Source organism: Petaurus breviceps, unplaced genomic scaffold (genome assembly GCF_028583685.1).
Source record: "Petaurus breviceps papuanus isolate PSGF00001 unplaced genomic scaffold, PetGlider_PUasm1.0 400, whole genome shotgun sequence".
NCBI classification, from domain to species: Eukaryota; Metazoa; Chordata; class Mammalia; order Diprotodontia; family Petauridae; genus Petaurus; species Petaurus breviceps.
Genome location: NW_027186316.1, coordinates 5656455 through 5678759, shown reverse-complemented (window position 1 = coordinate 5678759; position 22305 = coordinate 5656455). Strand labels below are relative to the sequence as shown.

The window sequence follows — 22305 nt, the reverse complement described above, 5'->3', positions numbered from 1 at the left end:
ACATCTGTATTATCACAATAGCCTGATGGTGGGTCTGCCTGTCTCAAGTATCTCTGCACTCCAATCCATTCTCCATTCAGTCACCAAAATAATTTTCCTAAAGTGCAGGTCTGATCACATGATTCCCTCTCCTCAATAACTCCAGTGGCTCCCTATTGCCCCCAGGAGCAAAGACAACATGTTCTGTTTGGCATTCAAAGTCCTTCATCACCTAGCTCTACCTCTCCAGTCTTCTCACACCTTATACTCTACCATGTACTCTTTAATCACTGACAATGGCCCCCTTCCTATTGTACAAACAAGACACTCCATCTCTTTCCTCTAGGCATAGTCTCCCTCCTCTGCTCTGACTACTGACATCCCTAGGATCCTTTAAGTCCCAACTAAAATCCTACCTCCTACAGGAAGCCTTCCCCAACCCCTCTTAATTTCTCTTGTTAATTATTTCCTATTTATCCTGTATATAACTTTTTTGTATATTGTTTGTTTTCTCCTCTATTAGACTGTGAGCTCCTTGAGGGTAGTGACTGTCTTTTCCCTCTTTTTGTATCCTCAATGCTTAGCACAGTGCGTGGCACACAGTAGACAGTAAAATGTTTATTGATTGGTTGATTTTTGCATTTTCCTTTTAAATCTTTGTTACAAGGAATGACTCTTCCAGCAGGAGAAGAGAGCTATATAATTGAAAAAGAAATATGATGTAAAAGAAAAAAAACCACATTTTTTTTAAAAACCAGAAAGAGTAAAAGATAGGAGATCCTCTTTTTGCAGAGGTAAGAGACTATAGATATGGAATACTAAACACAGCTTTCATTTACTGGTTGGTTTTTCCTCTTTCTTTGGTAGAAGGGATGGCTTCTGCACAAGCCCAGCAAAATCGCAGGTTATCATTGTTGGCAATCTCAGCCAAGTTAATGAGAGTTCGGTGGCATGACAAGTTGTTCCTGTGTTGTATTGCTGATGATCAGATAGTTTAAACAGTTTTTCGGGTGAGTATTTATGATTTATTTCTTCTTTTGAGAACTGAGCATTTAGATCTTTTGGCCTCTGAGGGAAAACTTCTTAGGGCAACATATTTCTCTCCCAGGTTTCTTTTCCTTTCTCTTCTGAATGTATTATTTTTTGTTGTGCAAACCCTTTCCATAGTTATGAATCAAACTCATCTATTTTGACTCCTATAATTTATTTTATTTGACAAATAGATAAGACTTTCGATTTTTGTGATATCAAAAACTATTATAGTTCCAAACTGGGAAGATGGTGTTACTTTCTAGAGTAACAGGGAAGGCAGCAGTGGGTTTAGGGGATACAATGATGAGTTAAGATATTTATCAGACTTGCAGTTTGAGATGTCTGAAAGGGATTTATTGTGGTATGCTATGTGAGATATCTTGAGTGCTACTTTATTGACTCAAGAGTATGGCTAAGGAGAAACTGAATGGGTGAAGAGTGCCCAGGGTCCAGAATACAGCACACAGTTGGAACTACCACCCATATGGTCTCTCTAGCAATACATTAGATCTTGGACAGACTCAACAAATGAAGTGGGAACTGGGCTCAGATTTGAAAAGGAACACAGGCTGAACTATATTTGGGAAAGGGCAGCATGTTTTAATGATGCCAAGATTTTCCAGGTTCAAAGGGCCATATATTAAGAAGTGATCAGTGAAGTGACTTGTCCAAGGCAACAAAGCAAAGAAATGCTGAATCCGGGTCTTGAACTGGATTGCAAGGTGGAAGGGACCTCCAAATTCACTTAGTCCAACCCCCTCATTTTGCAGAAAAAAGACACTGAAGCCCAAGGAGGGGAAGTGACTGGCCCAAGGCCACACAGGCAGAGGCAGGGTTTGAACGCAGACCCTCTGAGACCAGATCCAGCATTCTTTTTACTGTAATGTCCATGTTTTCACCCTTTGTCTTCTGATTTCAAGACCAGTGCTCTTTTTTTCCTTTTTATAAAAATATTTTATTGATTTTTTTTCTTCCCCATATGGTCATTTCTTAATACCAACTCCCCCAAAGTGGTATAGTAGATAGAATGCTGGACTTGGCAGTCAGGGAGTCCTGTATTCAAATCTTGCCTCTGACATTTACTAGCTATGTAAACTCTGGGCAAGTCACTTTACTGCCTTGGGCCTCAGTTTCCTCCTCTGTAAAATTAAGCACAGTGCTTGGCACATAGTAAGCACTTAATACATCCTGATGGATTACCTCTGAAGTTCCCTCCAACTTTAGATCTGGAATCCTATTGTATGACCTTGGGCAAGTAATTTCACTTCCCTGGGCCTGAGTTTCCTCCTTTTTCTTCCTCTTATCCATTTTTTTTTTTTGCTTTTTGGAGGGGGGAAGGTAGGGCAATTGGGGTTAAGTGACTTGCCCAAGGTCACATGGCTAGTTTTCTGTTAAGTGTCTGAGGTCGGATTTGAACTCAGGTCCTCCTGACTCCAGGGCCAGTGCTCTATTCACTAAGCCACCTAGCCGTTCCAAGAGGAGGAATTTGTTCCAAATACTTGGGCACACTGGGGATTGAGGGAGGCTCTGCGCTAGGGAATGACAGGGCCAAGCAGGATTGGAATGAAGGGGAAGTGTGGGAGGAAAAAAAGGATGCCTTCCCAGGCAGCAGTTCTTGATGGCAGTGATTAGGGAAGACATTGGGAAGTAAGGCAAGGGGAAAAATCAGCACAGAGTTAATAAAGTGTATATAATGAATCTGAAGGCTAGCATTAGTGAAACATTTATTAGGTTTTGTTGGGGTGTTCTAGAACCAGCTACAAATTATGGCTTGATTTATTGTTTTCTTGGTTGTCTAGATTTAAGAAAATGATGGAGAAAAGTGTGTTTGGAGGAGAGCTGGTTGTTAAATACCAGCATACCATTGATTTGATACCATCATTATAGAGACCAGGTGAATTCACCTCAGTGGTAACAAGGTTCCCATTGGGGAGAGGGGGCCTGTCCTGTCAGATCATGAGCCAGGTCCCTGGATAAGGGACAGAAGAACATGGCACAGTGGAAAGAATGGTGGGTTTATTAGCAAGAGAATCTGAGTTCAAATCCCTTCTCCACTTACTTACTATATGTACAACCTTAGGCACATAGCCTCTTGAGCCAGTTTCCTACATCTGTAAAATGGGGAGATTGGACTTCGTCCATTCTAGCTTCAAGTCAGTGAATCTGGTGTGAGGCAAAGAATAAATCCAAACAAAGTGCTATAAGAAATGTGGGGATGGAGAGATTACTTTGTGGGGGGATGCAGTTAAAGGGGAGGTCTAGGTAGGTTTCACCGCAGAGGCAGGGCCTGGTGGGTTGGTTATCTTGAATGAAAGGAAGGACTTCAGCCAATGAAATGCAGAAGTGTGCTGATTCCAGACATGGGAGACTATAAGAAAAAAAAGAGTCTAGGAAGGGAACCATAAACTACAGAGAAGTTTAAAGGGGAAAAAATCAAGCCTAGGTGATTTCCAGGTGTTTGAAGGTTTTTATTCTTGAAGGAAAGGAGAGTTGGTGAACAGTACACAACTTCATAGAGAAATTGCATTGTGTGTAGACAAATGACCAAGAAAATAGGACCCTGAAAGCAGAAGCTAGCAAAGAAAGGACACATTAAGAGGACAGACGTTGAAGGGCAATTCTAAGAGCTTGAAAAAAAAACAATTATTAGTAGAACCAGAAATTTGCCATTATTTTGCTGAAAAAGTCTCCTCAGATTTAGAAATCATTTGAACTCACTGCTTTTGCCACTATTTGCTCACTGTGAAAAATATCCTGCCCCAAGTGTTTTAAGCAAACCTCACTCTTTTTGGGAATTATGAACAAAGGAAGCTGTATCAAATTTCTGTTCCAAAACCACTGGATAACTTTTATAGCCTTGATCACTCCACCTAAAATTTTTCTAAGAGAAAAGATTTGTTTTAAAGCATATTAATATTATAGAAAGTGGGGGTGATGGCAAGTGGTGTTGATTTCAAGCCACCATCATTGTTAACTTCTCTATCAATCTGGAAGTCAGGTTCAAATTTCAAAATCCCCAAGAAAACTCTTTACAGAGCTTTCCCCTGGCCCCACAAAATAAAAAAGGAAGGAAGAAAGGAAAGAAAGAAAAAAGGAAAAGAAAGAAAGAAGAAAGGAAGGAAGAAGGAAAGAAAGACATGAAGGATGGAAGGAAGAAAACTAAGAAAGAAAGAAGAAAAGAAAATAAAGAGATGAAGGAAGGAAAGAAGGAAGGAAGAAAGAAGGAAAGAAAGAAAGAAATGAAGGATGGAAAGAAAGAAAGAAATGAAGGATGGAAAGAAAGAAAGAAATGAAGGATGGAAGAAAACTAAGAAAGAAGAAAAGAAAATAAAGAGATGAAGGTAGGAAGGAAGGAAGGAAGGAAGGAAGGAAGGAAGGAAGGAAGGAAGGAAGGAAGGAAGGAAGGAAGGAACCTGACAGTTCAAGTCACTTTCCTTTCTGGGCATCAGTTTCCCCAAGTCTACTACATTTCAGACTAGCAAATCAGTCAAAATTGGGGATAGTATCTGATGAAAACATTAATGTTTATTTAAATAAGGCAATTATCAGCTTTGAAAATGAGTGTAGACACCTATCAGATTGGCTCACATGGCAGAAAAGGAAAATGACAAATGTTGGAGGGGAGCTGGAACAAATTCACTATTAGTGGACTATTGGAGGTCTATCCCAAAGAGATCAAAGAAAAGGGAAAAGGATCTATTTGTATAAAAATATTCATAGCAACTTTTTGTGGTGTCAAAGAATTGGAAATTGAGAAAATTCCTATCGATTGGGGAATGGCTGAACAAGTTGTGGTATATAAGCCGAATGGAATATGATTGTGCTATAAAGAAATTATGAGCAGGATGCTTTCAGAAAAACCTGGGAAGATTTATATGAACTGATGCAAAGTGAAGTGAGCAGAACCAGAATATTGTACATAGTAACAGCAATACTGTAGGATGATCAACTATGAATAACTTAGTTCTTCTCAGTGATACAATGATCCAAGATAATTCCAAAGGACTAATGATGAAAAATCCTATCCACTTCCAGAGAAATAACTGATGGGAATCGAATACAGAATTGTTTTTGAATTTATTTTTTTTTGAGGGATGGGCATGGATAATATGGAAATGTGTTTTGCAAAGTTTCACATGTATGCTTTCTCAGTAGGTGGAAGAGGGAATGAGAGAATTTGGAACTCAATTTTTTTAAAGGATGTTATGAATAAATAATAGTGGGGAGAGGTATAAATGAAGGAAAAAGAAATTCAAAAACATGGGGCAGTGTGGGAAATCCTGGTTCTGGAGTCAGAGGATCTAGATTCAAATCTCAGCTCAGTTTTACCTTTGTGACCTCAGATGAGTCCCTTTTCCTCCTTGGGTCTCAGTTTCCTCCTCTGTAAAATGGAGTGGGGAATATATGGCCTCTCAGTTCCCTTCCAGATCTTCATCTAGGATCCTATGCTCTCAGATGATAGCTTCCTGGCAGAAACCCAACCTAGAAACATCAATCATTGCTCCAAGAAGAATTAGTTCAATAGCTTTGTTAGTTCACAATATTTAATGTGAACTAATGACCTTTAGGTACTAGATGATTTTGCAGGTACATAAAAGAAAACATAGGTGATTTCCAGACTTCTTCCTGTTCATTTTCATATATAAAAGTTAGGAAAACTGGTTATATTCTGAAAAGTTTTTTAATAAGAGCTGATTATGAAAAATGGCCAAACCAACTGTGGTACATGAATGTAATGAAATACTTCTGCAACATAAGAAATGATGAAATGGACAGGTTCTGAAAACATTGGTAAGACTCATGGAGAACGAAGTGATTAGAACTAGGAGAAAAATTCATAGAATGACGTTATAGAAAAAGACAATTTTGAAAGACTTCCAAACTCTGAACAATGCAGTGACAAATTAGGATTCTGGAGGATTAAAATGCAGAATGACACCTACGGTTTTGGACATGGCCAAATGAGAATTTGATTTGTAAGACTGCAGTTGTAATGATTTTCTTTCTCTTTAATTGTTTAATGAGGGACAGGGGAAAGAAGTAGGAAAGGGAGAAAATAAATGCATGTTCAAAGTGAAATAAATGGATTAAATCCCCCCTGTGATAGTCAAATAACAGCTAATGTGAAATTAAGACTCTAAAATACAAATCAAAACAACTCTGAGGTACCACATCTCACCAGCCAGATTGGCTAAGATGACAAAACAGGAAAACGATAAATCTAGAGGATGTGGACAAATTGGAACACTGGAGCATTGTTGGTGGAGTTGTGAACTGATCCAACCACTCTGGAGAACAATCTGGAACTATGCCCAAAGGGCTATAAATAAGTGCATACCCTTTGACCACTTCTAGGGTTGTATACCAAAGAGATCAGAGAAGTGGGAGGAGGACCTGTATGTACAAAAATCTTTATAGCAGCTCTTTTTGTGGTGGCAAATAATTGGAAATCAAGGGGATGCCCATCACTTGGGGAATGGCTGAACAGGTGGCGGTATTTGAATGTAATGGAATACTACTGTGCTATAAGAAATAAGGAGCAGACAGACTTCATAATAACCTGGAGAGACTTACATGAACTGATGCTGAGCGAGAAGAGCAGAACCAGGAGAAATATGTACACAATTACAGACACAACATATGTGTGATGACTGGGCTCCTCTCAGCAATGTAAAGTTATAAGACAGCTCCAAAAGACTCATGATAGAAAGATATACTCACATGCAGAAAAAGAACTGTGGAGTCTGAATGCAGAGTGAAAGAAAGTTCTTGTTCTCTATCTTTTTCTTGTTTTGTTTTCTCTTTCCCACTGATCCTTCCATCAGTTATAATCCTTCTTTACAACCTGACTAATGATTAATGTGAAGGTATTTGTAGGTCCTATATTTGAATGTATGCCGCCATGGGGGGTGGGGGGGGGAAGAAATAGAGGGGGAGGAAATTTGAAACTGAAGGGACTGTGGAACTGAGTGTTGTAAACTAAAAGTAAATACACAAATCAATTAAAAAAAGAAATTAGGATTCTGTAAAGAAACCCTTTGGTCTCATTCAGACTAATTATTTGCCCCTAGTGGGGCAGCACCCTAGAAAATGAAATCAAGTGGGCCTTAGAAAGCATTGCAAACAATAAGGCTAATGGTGGTAATGGAATTCCAGCTGAGCTATTTAAAACCTTAAAAGATGATTCTGTTAAAGGGCTGGGCTCAATATGCCAGCAAGTTTGGAAAACTCAACAGTGACCAGTGGATTAGAAAGATCAGTTTACATCCCAATCCTAAAGAAGGGCAATGCCAAGGAATGTTCAAATTGCCTAACAATTGTGCTCATTTCACAAGCCAGCAGGATTATGCTTAAGATTCTGCAAACTAGGCTTCAGCAATATGTGAACCCAGAATTGCCAGAAGAGCAGGCTGGTTTTTGAAGAGTCAGAGGAACTAGAGACCAAATTGCCAACATTTGCTGGATTATGGAGAAATCAAAAGAGCTCCAGAAAAACATCTATTTCTGCTTCATTGACTACACTAAAGCCTTTGACTGTGTGGATCACAACAAAATATGGCAAGTCCTCAAAGAGATGGGAGCACCAGATCATGTTACTTGTCTCCTAAGGAACCTGTATGCGGGCCAAGAAGCAACAGTTAGAACCAAACATGGAGCAACTGATTGGTTTAAGATTGGAAAAGGAGTGAGACAAGGCTGTATATTGTCACCTTTTTTATTTAACTCATATGCAGAGTGCATCATGTGAAATGCCAGGCTGGAGGAATCAAAAGCCAGGATTAAGGTTGCTAGGAGAAATATCAACAATTTCAGATATGTAGATGATACCACTCTGATGGCAGAACATGAAGAGGAATTAAGAAGCCTCTTGATGAGGGCGAAAGAGGAGAGTGTAAAAGCTGGCTTGAAGCTTAACATCAAAAAAAAATCTTGGCAACTGGTCCCATCATTTTCTGGCAAATAGAGGAAGAAGAAATAGAAGCAGTGTCAGATTTCAAAAGCACAGACATCATCACCTTGTTGCCAAGGTCCATATAGTCAAAGCTATGGTTTTTCTAGTAGCAGTGTATGGTTGTGAGAGTTGGACTATACTGAAAAAATTGTGGTGCTGGACAAGGCTTTTGAAAATCCCTTGGAGAGCAAGAAGGTCAAACCAGTTGATAGTTAAAGAAATTAATTCAGGTTATTTGCTGGAAGGTCAAATACTGAAGTTGAAATACTTTGCCCACATAATGAGAAGACAGGACTCATTGATGTTGGGAAGGATCAAAGGCAAAAGAAGAAGGGGAGAGTGGAGGATGAGATGGATAGAGTGTCATGGAAACAAGTCCAGCACATTAGACATCAAATTAACCGGGGCACTATCATTTTTTTTTTTCAAATTTAAAATACCTTTCCTCATTTTCTGTTCTCTCTCAAACCAGTTCTGTCAAGTTCCCCAGAGGGTTTGAGGGGGAGGGCTGGAGCAAGTGCTTCAGTAACTTATGGTGATTACTTTTAAGGGGGAAGGAGGAAGAGGAGGAGGAGGAGGAGAAAGGACACCAGTCAAAGAACACTAGTTTCTGGCCCTGACAATCATTAGTTCTATGGACCCTACTGGCAGATAGCTGCTAGAGAACTGACCTCCAAGCCAGGAAGCCCTCAGTCAAAGCTTCTGAAACACCTGTGGGACCCTGGCCAAGTTAATTTCACTTGAGGGTTCTAGGCAACTCTATGACACTGTAGGCTACAGAGAAAGGTCCCAACTTGCATAGGTAGATGGAGTTTTCCTCACCACGGACTCCCTATATCAATGAAATCCCAAGTTCAATGCCAATCTCTAGCTCGATACCCAGCCTAGATAAATCACTTATTCTCAGTTTACTCATCTATGAAATAAGGAAAGATGCTATTTATCTCACGGAGTTATTACAATAAAAGTAATTTAAGACTAACTGTGAGACATTAATAGATTACATGTTGTCTTCCTAAAAATGCATGCATATATAATTGGCCTTTGCATTTATCTTGTGACTTTGTTTTGCAATAGATTTACCTTTCTATTTACGTTTTTCTTAGGCTCATAATTCTCAAAACTTTCTATAACCATTTCAATTATAGCCTATCTTCTCCAAGTAACAAATAAGGTCAGAATTATCCCAAAGTGGCAGGAAGACCATGGGTTCTTTATGTAATACTCAGCATAACATGTATGCTTAGCCCAAACAATCCATGAAGTGGTTTGGGGATTCTTTTCCTCTTGCTTCCGTGATTCCCTCTGGAGACACCATCCCCCAGGGACTGAGAAAAGCCCAATACTTTCCAACCAGGAAGGACAGAAAGTCCCTCTGGATCCAGTTCCCACCTTTCTTATGCTGTTTCCTCATTGCTGTCCCTGGCAGATCTGAGACAGGCCCAGCTGCAAAGGGCCTATAGTAACAGAGAGGACATTGTTCCATTTAGTTTTCTCATGATGAGTTAAGTTAGCCTGTTCTAGTCTCAATTCTGCCTTTCCTAGGGTTTCCTCAAATGTGCATTATTTGGTGAGTGGCATAAGTGGGTTCCACTGAATTAATACCTACTAAATGCCAGGAGTTTTCTAGTTGGGGCTATCTATTAGTGAGCATCAGGCCTGGCTGGAAACAAGAACTTGTGGGCAGCCAGAAATGCTGGTTAGTGCTTGGTTTTGCTTGAGCATCCTGACATCCTTAGGCTTCAACAGTCTTCCTTCTCGCCACCCCTATCCCCAGACAAAATGTAGTTAGTCTTTTACATAGACTTCATTTCATCCTCATAATCACCCAGGAAGGTTGGTACTAAGAAGGTATTATCTCTATTTAGAAGAAAACAAGCACACCCATGTTGACTTTGCCCGTGGCCACACAGCTATGTGGGATATGAACCCAGGTCTTCCTAATTCTTGCCACTACAATTAGTTCTCAGACTATTCTAGAGAAGGTAGAAAAGCAACTGAAACCAATTCTCTCTTGTAATAAGGGATGCCTGCTGGTGTTCTCTATGCCAGAAGGGTCAAACTCAGCTATGCTACCTCAACCAGACTCAAATGTAATTGGGAAATGTTTCACAAAAGAAATAAAAGTACAATGCGACATAAATAATATTAATTTGTGGTTTTCTAGGTCATTCCATGGCCTTTGGGAAGCACCACAGCTCTGTGCCACTAAAGAGAATCCATGGTGGTGATGACAGCAGAGATGCACCCTTGCCACAAGGGCCATGCCAATAAAGTCTAGTTCTAAGATAGAAAATAAGAACAAGGATCAAAGGCTATGGAAGAAAGGTTACTAGACGGGAGGAAGAGATGGTGGAGAACATTTGGGTTATTAACAAAGAAAAGAAGCAATATTGTCATACTGTATACTACAGACCACCTAAACAGGAGGAAATAGGCAAATTTGGGAAATATCACAAGCCAAGCACAAGGCAAGCTATAGAAATGTTGTTCAGTCATTTTTTCAGTTGTGTCTGGCTTGTTGTGACCCATTTGGGGTTTTCTTGGCGGGGATATTAAAATGGTTTGCCATTTCCTTTTCCAGCTTCTTTTACAGATGAGGAAACTGAGGCAAAAAGGGCGAGGTGACTTACTTGCCCAAGGTCACACTGCTAGTAAGTGTCTGAGGCCAGATTTGAACTCCGGGAGATGAGTCTTGCTGGTTTCAAGCCCAGTGCTCTATCCACTGTGCTACCCAGCTGCCACAGTTATAGAAACAATGGGGGTCAATTTTCCGGACAGATGGGGATTCTCTCTGAAAAATCAGGGTAAGTAATGATTTCTTGACATGCTTTAATGATATTTCATACCATAAAAGGTAGAAAAATCAATGAGGAAAATGTCTCTTTTTGGGCACAAGTCTCACAAAAAAGAGTATCTGGCTGCTAGTATTGGGGGGGGGGGGCAGGGTGGAGAGGGAAAGGTGGAATGACTGTCCTATACTAAAATTTGTGAGAGGGAGGAAAGCCAGGCACAGACACATATCCTACACACAATGACATGTACCTTAGATTCCAGGACTGGCTATTTCAGAGGATTTAGAGAAAGGCTAAGTGGTCTAAAGGATCTAATGGTCCAAAATTCTCTATGGTAAGTCAGTTCTCAAGAATGAAATTCTGAAGAGCCAAACAGAAACAATTCCAGTACAGAAAAGGGGGAACAAGGGGCGGCCAGGTGGCGCAGTGAATAAGAGCGCTGGCCCTGGCGTCGGGAGACCCAGGATCGGTTCTCCCACACAAAATAACTGGCTGTGTAACCTTGAGCAAGTTACTTAGCCCCAATTGGCTTTTAAAAAAAAAAGAAAAGGGGGAACAATCTAAAGAGACCAGTGTGCATGCATGGGTAAACCAACAGATTTCCAGAAAGACTTGGACAGAAGATAGAAACAAAAGCAAACAGCAGAGGATAAATACAAAAGTATGTCACGGTCCTGTAAGAAGAGTGGTCAGTGGTGGTCATTTTGAAGTCATGGAGAATAAAAATTTTAAGCTTTATTGGGGAAAAGATGAACCAAGAAGGGACGAGATGGATGAGCCAATGACAAACAACAGAAAGAAGTCAGAGCTGCTGGATTATTCCTTTGTTTCTGACTTCTCTGGATTGAGATCAGAACAAATATGGTTAGTAAGGAGTGCAAAGGTAAGCAAAGGAATGAGATAGTAAGTGAGCCCCCTAGCTGCTCTTGGGAAGTCTAAACCACCTGGCCCAGATGAATCACATCCTGTAGGACTGAAAGATGAAATGCCTGAATTTCAGTGATACCCAAATCATGATGGAGAACAGGACAGCTGCTGCAGAATTGAAGGGCAATGTCTTGACTTACAAAAAAAGGAAAGAGAAGTTTGCCAACTGTAAGCCATGTTTGACTTTGACCCCTGTAAAAGGTATTGATACTATTGAAGGAATGGTTCATGATGGGAGTAAATCATCACAAAGAGCCAGAATGTTTTTTCTCAATAATAGGTCATGCCAGACTAACCTCATATCCTTTTTCTTTTTTTTTTTTTAACAGGGTTAGTAGACTGGTTGATTGGGAAATACAATTTTCCTAGATTTTAGTGACTAAAATTTAGTCAATCATTTGCCTGTCTCTCGTACTAACTTTGTGGAAAAGTGAGCTGGCTAGGTGCTAGTATGGATGGATCTGGAACTGCATGGATGGGTTAGAGTAGTCATGGATGGCTCCATGTCAATTTGGAAAGGGGAGTGCTCAAAGGTATGTGGTAGGTCCTATGATGCCTAACATTTTAATCAGTGATTTGAGATTAAGGAATAGATGGGCATGCTTATCAAATGTGCCAATAACACAAAGCTGGGCAAAATACCTAACACAACACAATGAATGGCAAGCGCCAGGCTCCAATAAGGTCTCAATAGGCTAGATTCTTGGGCTAAAATGAACAAGATGAAACTGAAAAGGGAGAAATGCAAAGTCATACTCTTGGACTCAAAAAATCAACATCATAAGTACAAGATGGGGAAGAATCGCTATACAGAGTTTCGCCTGAAAGATCTGGGAGTTTTAGCAGGCTACATACATGCTCAACAGTATGATATGCCAGCTGAGAAAGCTAATGTGATCTTAATGCATTAAGATTCAATTCAACAAGCATCTGTTAAGCATCTGGCAAATGTCAGGCACTATGCTAAGCACTAGGTATCCAAAGACAGGCAAGGCAACAAAAAAGGAACCTCTGTTCCAATGGAGAGCCCTGGTGTACAGGATTAGGGAGGTCCCATTGTACTGTCTGTGCACCCTGCTCAGACTACACCTGGAGTACTGTGGTTAGTTCTGGGCACTACATTTTAGGAAGGACAGGGATGACTGTCCAGACGACAACCAAGATGGTGAAGAGTGTGGAGTTCATGCCATCTGATTGGCTAAAGGAATAAAAAAGCATGTCACAGTCTCCCTGTGGGTAGAGTGTCAAGAGAGCTAATGTACAGAATGGAAATATTTATCTTGAAGACTTAGTTGGTACATATATCCTAGATCTGGAAGGGACTGCAAACCTTGTCATTTTACAGAGGAGGAAACTGAGGCCCTCCCCAACTGAGGAGGTGAGGGGGACTCATATGAGATCACACATAGGAACCTAAAGAACTGGAAAATCCCTCCCAACTTGGGAGATCCTGTAAAACTGTGGGACTTCCCAACTCTAGTCACAGGTAGTATTGTGGAGGTTCAGCATAGTTCAACCCTGATTAGATGTTTGGTTTGTCCAGGGCTTTTTGGCAAGGGTAACCCTAAAACTGCCTTCTGAACTCCTTCTGACACCCTCGGGGCATATAAGCACCTTACTTCCAAGTTATAATCCTAAGTATAATCCCTATTCACCTTGTCCCCAATGATACTGCAATTATTTATTTTTAATTTTCTTGCAATTATGGTATGAAAATATTGTGTATATATGTATACATATACGTATATATACACATACGTATACATACACACACATACATATACATATATGCATGAATAAAATTTTTGCTTTTTAGACATTTACACAGGGACTCATTTTAGCCAATCAGTACCCAAGTAAATGATCTTTGTGAGTTTCATTTGCAACTTGAAAAAAAATGTGTATTTCCTATTTCTTCCACTTATTTCACTACATACTAGATAATTTAAATAAGCATTTAGACCTGTGGTTTCTTTATTCTAGATATGTCATAGTCTAAATAATAATGGAGCGTCAAAGTTGCCAACTATATCTTTCATCAAATTCTTCTTGTGATGCCAATAATCTTTAAGAATTGACTTATTATTTCTGTCTTCACTTTGTTCCTTGGTTCTTTTATATTGAAAATTAAAAAGAACAAATCCAGTTTTCTGATTTGGTAAATATGTCCCTTTCAGCATTACATAACCCTTTTGCCTGTCTCAAGGTATTCCAACTGGAATTAAAATTTATTTTATATCATTACCACTGTTCCTATTCTTACACTTTAAGTTACAGAACATATATATATTTTTTCTTTTTGGAGAGGGAAGGTAGGGCAATTGGGGTTAAGTGACTTGCCCAAGGTCACATGGCTAGGTTTGTGTGTGTGTGAAGTGTGTGAGGCAGGATTTGAACTCTGGTCCTTCTGACTCCAGTGCCGGCACTCTATTCACTGCGCCACCTAGCCACCCCTGCATAACATTTTAAACCAAGATTTCAAATTTTTGTCTACTGCCATTTTTTGCATTGTATTAGTTTGCATTGCAAGTTATGTACTTTTAAAAAAACTATTCTATAACACTATCCCTTTTAATAGAATTCAGATCCTTAACATGTAATATCATTAAGTATTAAATTGAATTTGTCTCTGGCAATTACTTTTTCTATTTTTCTTCTCAATGTTGTCTAGAGGTAATCTCTCCTTATTTCTCTGTAACCACTTCTACTATGATTCATGAATAAATCAATGTTTGTCTGTCAAACCACTAACTGTATAATTCGTAAGAGCTACAGGAGCCTGCACCAGACACCACCCTTTGGGCCCCGACCGCTCCAGGGTTCACCTTGTCTTCTGGATGTGAAGGTGGCATGTTTTCACGCTGATGCCCCACATTCTGCACAGGGATGCCTGTTCGTGTCTATTCTATTAATTAGTTCCTTTAGAATACATTTAATTAATAGAATTAATTCTATTCTATCAATTAAATAACTCCAATTAGTTCATCACAAATGGAGTGGGGTTTTTTGTTTTTTTGGTGATACCTTCTGAGAGCTTTTATCTGCCAAGCCTTTAACTACTTTTTGGACTTATGTAATTGTATTGGAAGGAAATGCAGATGCATGTCTTACAACTGTATTGGAAGACATATTATCTGTAGAGAAAAAAACACTTGATTTGGAGTAGGAGGACATGGCTTTGAGACCCTTCCACTTACTAGCCATGCAACCTTGGGCAAGTCATTTGACTTCTAGGATGCTGTGCCTTCCTAGCTGACATTCTGATGTGACTTTAGTTTGCGAATGTTATTTGCATAGCGTTTCCATATTATTTCATTTGATCCTCAATAGTATGAGGTAGACACTGAAGATATCATTACATGAGAATCTGAAGCTCTGGGAGACTAGGTCATTTATCTGTGGTCACTTAGCTAGTTGAATATCAGAAGTAAGTTTGTTTTTTTTTTTTTAAGCAATCGGGGTTAAGTAACTTGCTCAAGGATTTGATCCAGGTCATCCCAACACTGGAGCTGGTGCTCTTACTCACTGAGCCACCTGGCCGCCCCTAAGCAATTGGGGTTAAGTAACTTGCTCAAGGTTACACAGCCAGGTGTTTCTGGGTGGGTGCTAAGTGTCTGAGCCCGGGATTCAATCTCCAGGTCTTCTCAACACTGGAGCCGGTGCTCTTACTCACTGTGCTACCTGGCCGCCCCTAGAAGTAAGCTTTAATCGAGGTATCCAAAATTCAGTCTTTTTTACCTACTCACTGCCTTGGAAGGTCTGTTGTGGATAAGATGAAATTTAGTATAAAATATTAAACAAATATTAGCTATCATTATTCATTGAACTTTGCTCAGATAATTATTTTTGCTTCTATTGTCATTTTAATTTTCTGTGTTCTTTTGCATTGAGGGGCAGCATGGAGTAGCAGTTGTAGTGTTTCTCAAAGTACGATAGGACGAATCTCTGAGTGTCCCTGAAACCATTTCAGGGTATGCATGAGGCCAAAACTAGTTTCATAATAATACTAAGACATTTTAATTCCTAAAATGGTCAGATTTGATAAATATAACCCACATAAAAGCTTTTTGGAGGGGAGGAGTCCTCAATAATTTTTAAAAGTATAAAGGGGTCCTTGAGACCAAAAAGCTTGAGAACCACTGGACTATATGGAGATTTGGTCTGAGGGCTACGGAGATATGGATTCAAATCCTACCTGACACCAAATAGCTGTGTGAGGCTGGGCAAGTATTTTAGGTAATCTCTAAGACTATAAAGTGCAGAGAGGGAATTTACTAATCCAATCTGCATTGGTAAAGGGAGTTTCCTGACCTATGCCAACAAAGTCACAAGGTTGGTCCCTATCTTTGCTTTACATTTTCCCTCTATCCCTTCCTTGCCTTTTTTCTTGTGGCTGAATTAGAATCTTCCTTTTATGTGATCATCCAATTTATTTTCCCAGTATTTGTGGGACTGATTTGCTGGCATTTGTCTTCATTTTGTCCCTTGGTTCTTTTATTTTGAAAATTTAAAAAACAAATCCAGTTCTCTGGCTTGGTAACTATTGGACAATATTATTCTTTCCTTTCTTAATTTAATATTTTTCCCACTTTGAGTAACTTGAAATTTAAGGTGACCCTCTTTCCTTCTCCTTCATTGGTGGGGGGGTGGGTCAGAATGGAGAGATCAATGGATTTGGGATAAGAGGACTTGGGTTCCAATCCTAGCTCTGGTAAAGTCCTTCAATTTCCTTGGAATCTCAGTCTCCTTATCTGTAAAATGAAGGCAGTTTTCTCCTCCAACTCTAAGGTCTTTTCCAATTCCATTTATGATTCTCTAATTCCAGCCCTTAGCCCAGGTACAGTAGTTGCTATCAGATGTGACCAGCCTGTGATCTGCTGCTGCCCAAAAGGGGAACCTCCCTTTCACTTTTTCTTGCTTCTTGGCCTACCTACATGGCAGGCCTTGGCAACAGCTCAATCTCCTTCTTGGACTCTTTGGTCTTAGTCCCAGGCCTTGCTCCCTTCTCTGCCTCCTTCCTGGTAGTGGTGGTAATGGCTTCAGCCTTCCTCTTCTTATTCTGAGGGGTTTTGTCATATCCCAATAGTTTTTGTTTAAGGAATTTGGGGGGAGCTAATTCCCTGGAAGTCTCTTGTTCAAGATAGGATTTTTCTCCATGATGCATATTTTAACAGGCATTAAAGGCTGAGTTCTACCTGAAGGATTTTTCAATGTCAGCATTTCTCTCCATTGAGGATAATGGGATACACTATAAATTCTGCCAGTTGAGTGAAGTCTCTCCCGCATTAATCACATTCACAGAATTTCTCTCCACTGTGAACTTTCTGATGTCGAATAAGATGCGAGTTCCTACTGAAGGCTTTTTCACATTCATTACATTCATAGGGTTTCTCTCCGCTATGGATTCTATGATGCCGAATCAGGTGTGATCTCCCCCCAAAGGCTTTCCCACATTCATTGCATTCATAGGGTTTTTCTCCATTATGAATACTATGATGATCATTAAGAGCTGATCTCCACCTGAAAGTTTTCCCACATTCATTACACTCATAGGGTTTCTCACCACTATGAATTCTCTGATGTCCGATAAGGTATGAGCTCCTACTGAAGGCTTTCCCACATTCAGTACATTCATAGGGTTTCTCTCCACTATGAATTTTTTGATGTTGAATGAGGTGTGAACTCCAGATGAAGGCAATCCCACATTCATTACATTTATAGGGCTTCTCTCCACTGTGAATTTTTTGATGTCCAATAAGAGATGATCTCTGACTAAAGGCTTTCCCACATTCATTACATTCATAGGGCTTTTCTGAATTATGAATACTTTGATGTCGAATGAGATGTGAGCTTCTGCTGAAGGCTTTCCCACATTCATTACATTTATAGGGTTTCTCAGTCCTATGATTTCTCATGTGTCTCACGAATTCTGAATTTTGCTTGAGGGTATGCTTATATGAATCATAACTCTGGGGCTGCTCCCTCATCAGATCTCCCTCATGGGTAATCGGATGGTGGTTTGGCTCACAGCTCCACTCCCACCCACAGGACTCACGGCTGTTCTCCTCTGTGACTCTCTTCCTGGTGGTGACAGTCATAATAACCCTGGTACCTGGGGGCTGTGAAGGGGAATACCTCAACTTCTTCTCTTCAGGGTTTTGTTGGGGCCCCTCTAATCTGCCAAGATAGGCAGAGGGTTCTACAAGGTTGCTGCCTTGATCCCTAGAGATCCCTGCCAACAAAATCCACTGAGATTCATTGTTAGATATTTTCCGATTATGAAGAGATTCCATGTCGCCCTTCTCAAGCCCATCATCTGAAATGAAAAGAACAAAATACAAATGTCACCTGCTCTCTGTAGTGAAAGTGAGATTATCTAGGTTTCAGCAAGGCATTTGAGGGACTGGGTCATGAAATGATTGTGGCCAACATGGAAACCTATGGACTGAATAATTATACTGTTAAATGGATGAGGAGCTGGCTAAGTGCCCAGACCCAGAGGATGGTGATTACTGGATGGATGACAATCTGGGGGGATACCTTTGATGTAGTGCCACAGGGATCTAGCCTCTGCACAATTCTGTTCAACATTTTTATCAGTGAATTTGATGAAGGTACTAGATGACAAGCTTGTGAATTGGAAAATGACACAAAGTCAGAAAAGCACAGCTATGCGGGATGTGGAATGAAAGACCCAGGGTCCAAAAAGCTCTCGATAGTTAGAATAGTGACCTCAATCGAAGATGAAGATTAGATAAGGATAAATGTGAAATACATAACTTGAGTTCAAAAACTAACTGCATGGGTAGAGGATGTAAGAGGCCTAGCTAGAAACAAATTCTACACAGACTGAACGTGCTGCTTTGGGAGGGGGGACACACGTTACTGGAGGTCTTCAAGCAGAAGGTAGTTGGGGATGTTGGAAGCCCAAAGCCATGTTTGGGGTCTAGGCTAGATCAGATGACCCTACTTCCCAAGATTCACTTCTGCTCTTTCTTCAACCCTAAACAAAAGCCTCTCTTCTCAAATTAGCTTTATAAATATGGAATTATTACTCATGTTGGCAATTTCAAAGGTAAGAAACATTTTAAAGTCAAATTTAAAGAACTATAAACACCCAGATAGCTCCACTTAAAAACTTACCAATTTGACCATCACTACTAAGGCAAACCTTGGCTTTTCTTCCTTATTCTGCTTTAAAAAAAAAAGCTTTTCTGGGGTGGCCAGGTAGCACAGTGAGTAAGAACACTGGCCCCAGAGTTGGGATGACATGGGATCGAATCCGGGCTCAGATACTTAGCACCACACCCAGAAATAACTGGCTGTGTAACCTTGAGCAAGTTACTTAACCCCAATTGCTAAAAAAAAAAAAAAAAGCTTTTCTTTTCCTCCTAAGAAGCCTGTTCCAGCTTCTAATACCTGACTTCTAGCTCTGACTGCCCTAGTGAACCTGTGTTCTGTTCATTCAGGAACCAAACAACTCTGCATGATATTCCTTCAACTGTGAAACTGCCTCTTCCTCCCCTGGTTTTCTCAGCTACCTTACACTTCAGCACTTGGCCAGAAGGCAGAGTTGGGGGGCAGGGGGAGAGTGTAGCAAACTCGGATGTTCCCTGGCAAGAGCTTTAAGAGCCCCCTCCTATATGCAAACTGATTGGTGTCTAAGCTGTTTTGCATTCAATTTCTTAGGATTCACTGGTGGCTCACCCAACACATGCCCTGCCCTCCATCAAAGGCTACTTTGTAAAGGGGCTCTCTCTGACTTTGTCCCAGTAGAACAGTAAAACTACATTGGAAGAAACACTGAAGCAGAGTGCTGCAGTGGTTTTCTCTCAAAGCCAGGCAGCTGCCCACGTGGCTTCTCGAGCCATACAGAGAAGTGGAACTGGGGGGAAACAGGGCAGGCAATACAATAAGGTAATAGGTGGAGCTGGCACAGGCTTTCCTTCCTAACAAAGAGTATGGACATGAAGTCTGCTTAGGGACTGGGGGCCAAGGCAGGGAGCAGGAATAACTACTTGGCGTGGAAAAAGGAATGTTTACCTATAGGAGGTATGAAAAAACAGACCCTGTAGAATTTGGAAAGATGTGTCCTTGGAAGAGGTGTCCTCAAGAAGGGAGTTCAGGAGTGCCCCCACACCTACGCCTACCTGCTCACTGTCCACATTGCCAGCCTCTCAGCCTCCTAGCAGCTCACAGAACTAGACTGGAGCCCCACCTCCTCAACAGGCTCCCCTCAGGGGCTCTGGCCCACACACAGCTCTCCTCTTCGAATCCTTCTGGCATTCATTGTCTGTAGCATGTAACACATACCTTTAGACAAAGTGTTCTGTTCTCTGACTGATGTTTTTCAATGATTTAAATTATGTGATTTTTTTTTTTGGCTCAGACCTGTAGTTTCATCAGTGTAGGGAACTAAGTCCTCAGAGAGGACAACCTCCTCTACCATTGCCTGGGGAAAGATGAAGGACTGGCCCAGGGTCACACAGCCAGGACAGGTCAGAGGAAGACCTTGGACCCAGACCTTCCTGATTCTGATGTCAACTCTCCAGTCACTACATAATGGTGCTTCTTATTATGGGGGAGAGAGAGAGAGAAATGATACTATCTTAGACACTATTACAGCCAAAAGAAATGTGAGAAATCATCTGGTCCAACTGCCTTGTTCTACAGATGAAGAGTGAGGCCCAGAGTGGAAATGATTTCCCCAAGGTCACACAGCTCCCTCCACCTACCACCCAATTTCACTTTTTTAATTAGGCCTCACAGCTTTCTGCTGGCTTGGGCCAAGATTTAAGCTTCCTTGGTTTGTATGCCACAGCACCTAGCCCCGGCAAGCCAACGGCAAGCAATAATGCTGGGGGTGGGGGTGGGGGGGGTTGACATCACTGCCTCACTCACCAGGCCAGGTGGTCTGATCATCTCCCATTCCCTGCAGATCTGGGACCCACGGCATTTGTCCTTGCTCCAGCTGGGAGATCATTTCGGGTTTGCAAACAGAAAGACCTGCTCATGTAGAAAGAAGAGAGCCATGAAGCCCCTCACCACCCCCTTAAGTGATCACTCTAGAGCTTTCCTTCTGTCACAGGTAAATTCTGGAAAAGGAAGGAAGGAAACATGTATTTCTTAGGCACTTAATATGTAACAGGCACTGTGCTGAGGGAGAGGGATACAAAGAAAGGTAATCCCTCCCCACAAGGAGCTTAAATCCAACATCCTAATGGGGGAAGACCACGTACCCACCCACCCACACCCATACATGCTGCCTAGATTTATTACTTCCTCTTTCTCACCTCCCATTCATTTCTACCCCCTGCATTTTACCTTCCATTCCTGCCCCTCAAGTGAAATTGCTCTCTCTAGGTGGTTTTTATTGGTAAGTCGAATGGCCTTTTCTTGAACCTTGACCTTCTTGACCTCTCCAAAGCCTCTGACACTATTGACTTTTCTATCCTCCCTGGGTCTGCATGGCATTGAACTGCAGTGGCTCTCTGCTGACCTAACCAATTAATCCTCAGTCTTCTTTGCTGGCCCACCAACTATATTCTACTCCTTAGGCATGGGTGGACTCCAGGGCTCTGTCCTGGGCCTTTCCCTCTTGTCTCTTGGTGATCTCATCAGCTCCCAAGGTTTCAACTAGCATCTCTATGAAGAAGACTCCCATACCCACACATCTAGCCCTAATCTGACTTTTGAGCCCTAGGTCCACATCTCCAACTGCGGTCCCACATTCCTTTGTTCCTTCAGAGGTGTCTCAAACCCAACAGGGAGAATACAGAACTCATGATGTTTCTCCCTAAAGCCACCCTGCTCCTCCTAAACTCCCCTATTTCTGTCAAATGTACCACATTCTTCAAGTCCATGAGGCCCCCAGTCCAGGTATGACCCTTCACTCCTGCCCTGTCCTCCTCTATCCCCATCCTCTAGTCCCCAGCCAGTCAGCTGCTAAGTCTTATAGACTCTACCTCATCCATGCCTTTCTCTCATTCCATGACCATGTTCATTAAGGCCTTTACAACCTCTCCCCTGTACTATTGCCAACAGAATCCTAAGAGGCAGTCCCATGTCTAGTCTCTCCCCTCTCTAGCCCAGCCTCCATCAGTCTGCCAGTGTGATTTTCCTCAGACTCCTGTCTCACCATGTCACCACTCTGCTCAATAGGCTCCTGGGGCTCCCCCACTGCAAGTGTCAGGATAGAAACTGCTCTGTTTGGAACTTCAAGCCCTTCCCAGTATGTTTTGTGTCCACCTTCCTAAGCTGGCCACACCATGCCTCTATGGTCCAGCCTTGCCATGCTAGCCTGTCTGCTGCTCCCTATCCACAACATGCCTCCTCCTATTACAGTGGCTGCCTGGTCAAAGCAGATGGGCAGAAGGACCGAGGGAGCTACCGAGAGACCAGCTCAAGGGAACTCAGGTGTTTTTGGAGCAGCCTATTAAATGAAAGAGGAGGGGGCAGAGCCAAGATGGCGGAGTAGAAGCACGACCTTCCCGCGGCTCCGGCTTCCACCTTCCCCAATCCATGTAAAAAGGGGACTCTAAACAAACTTTGGAGCTGCAGAACCCACAAAATGACACAGAGACGCTAACCTCCCTCTGAGGACAGTCAGGCAGGCTGGCA

General features: G+C 41.5%; 1 protein-coding gene across 1 annotated transcript in view; it reads right to left on the bottom strand.

Moving 5' to 3' along the window:
• LOC138170967 (zinc finger protein 420-like) overlaps positions 1 to 22305 on the bottom strand; it is a 60815-nt gene that overhangs the window by 17267 nt on the left and 21243 nt on the right. Inside the window, exons 5-6 of the mRNA XM_069100382.1 lie at positions 20587 to 20691; positions 16973 to 18001 (exon numbers count right to left, since the gene is read on the bottom strand). Of these exons, the coding sequence (XP_068956483.1) occupies positions 16973 to 18001; positions 20587 to 20691 (1134 nt within the window). The remainder of the gene's footprint in view (positions 1 to 16972; positions 18002 to 20586; positions 20692 to 22305) is intronic.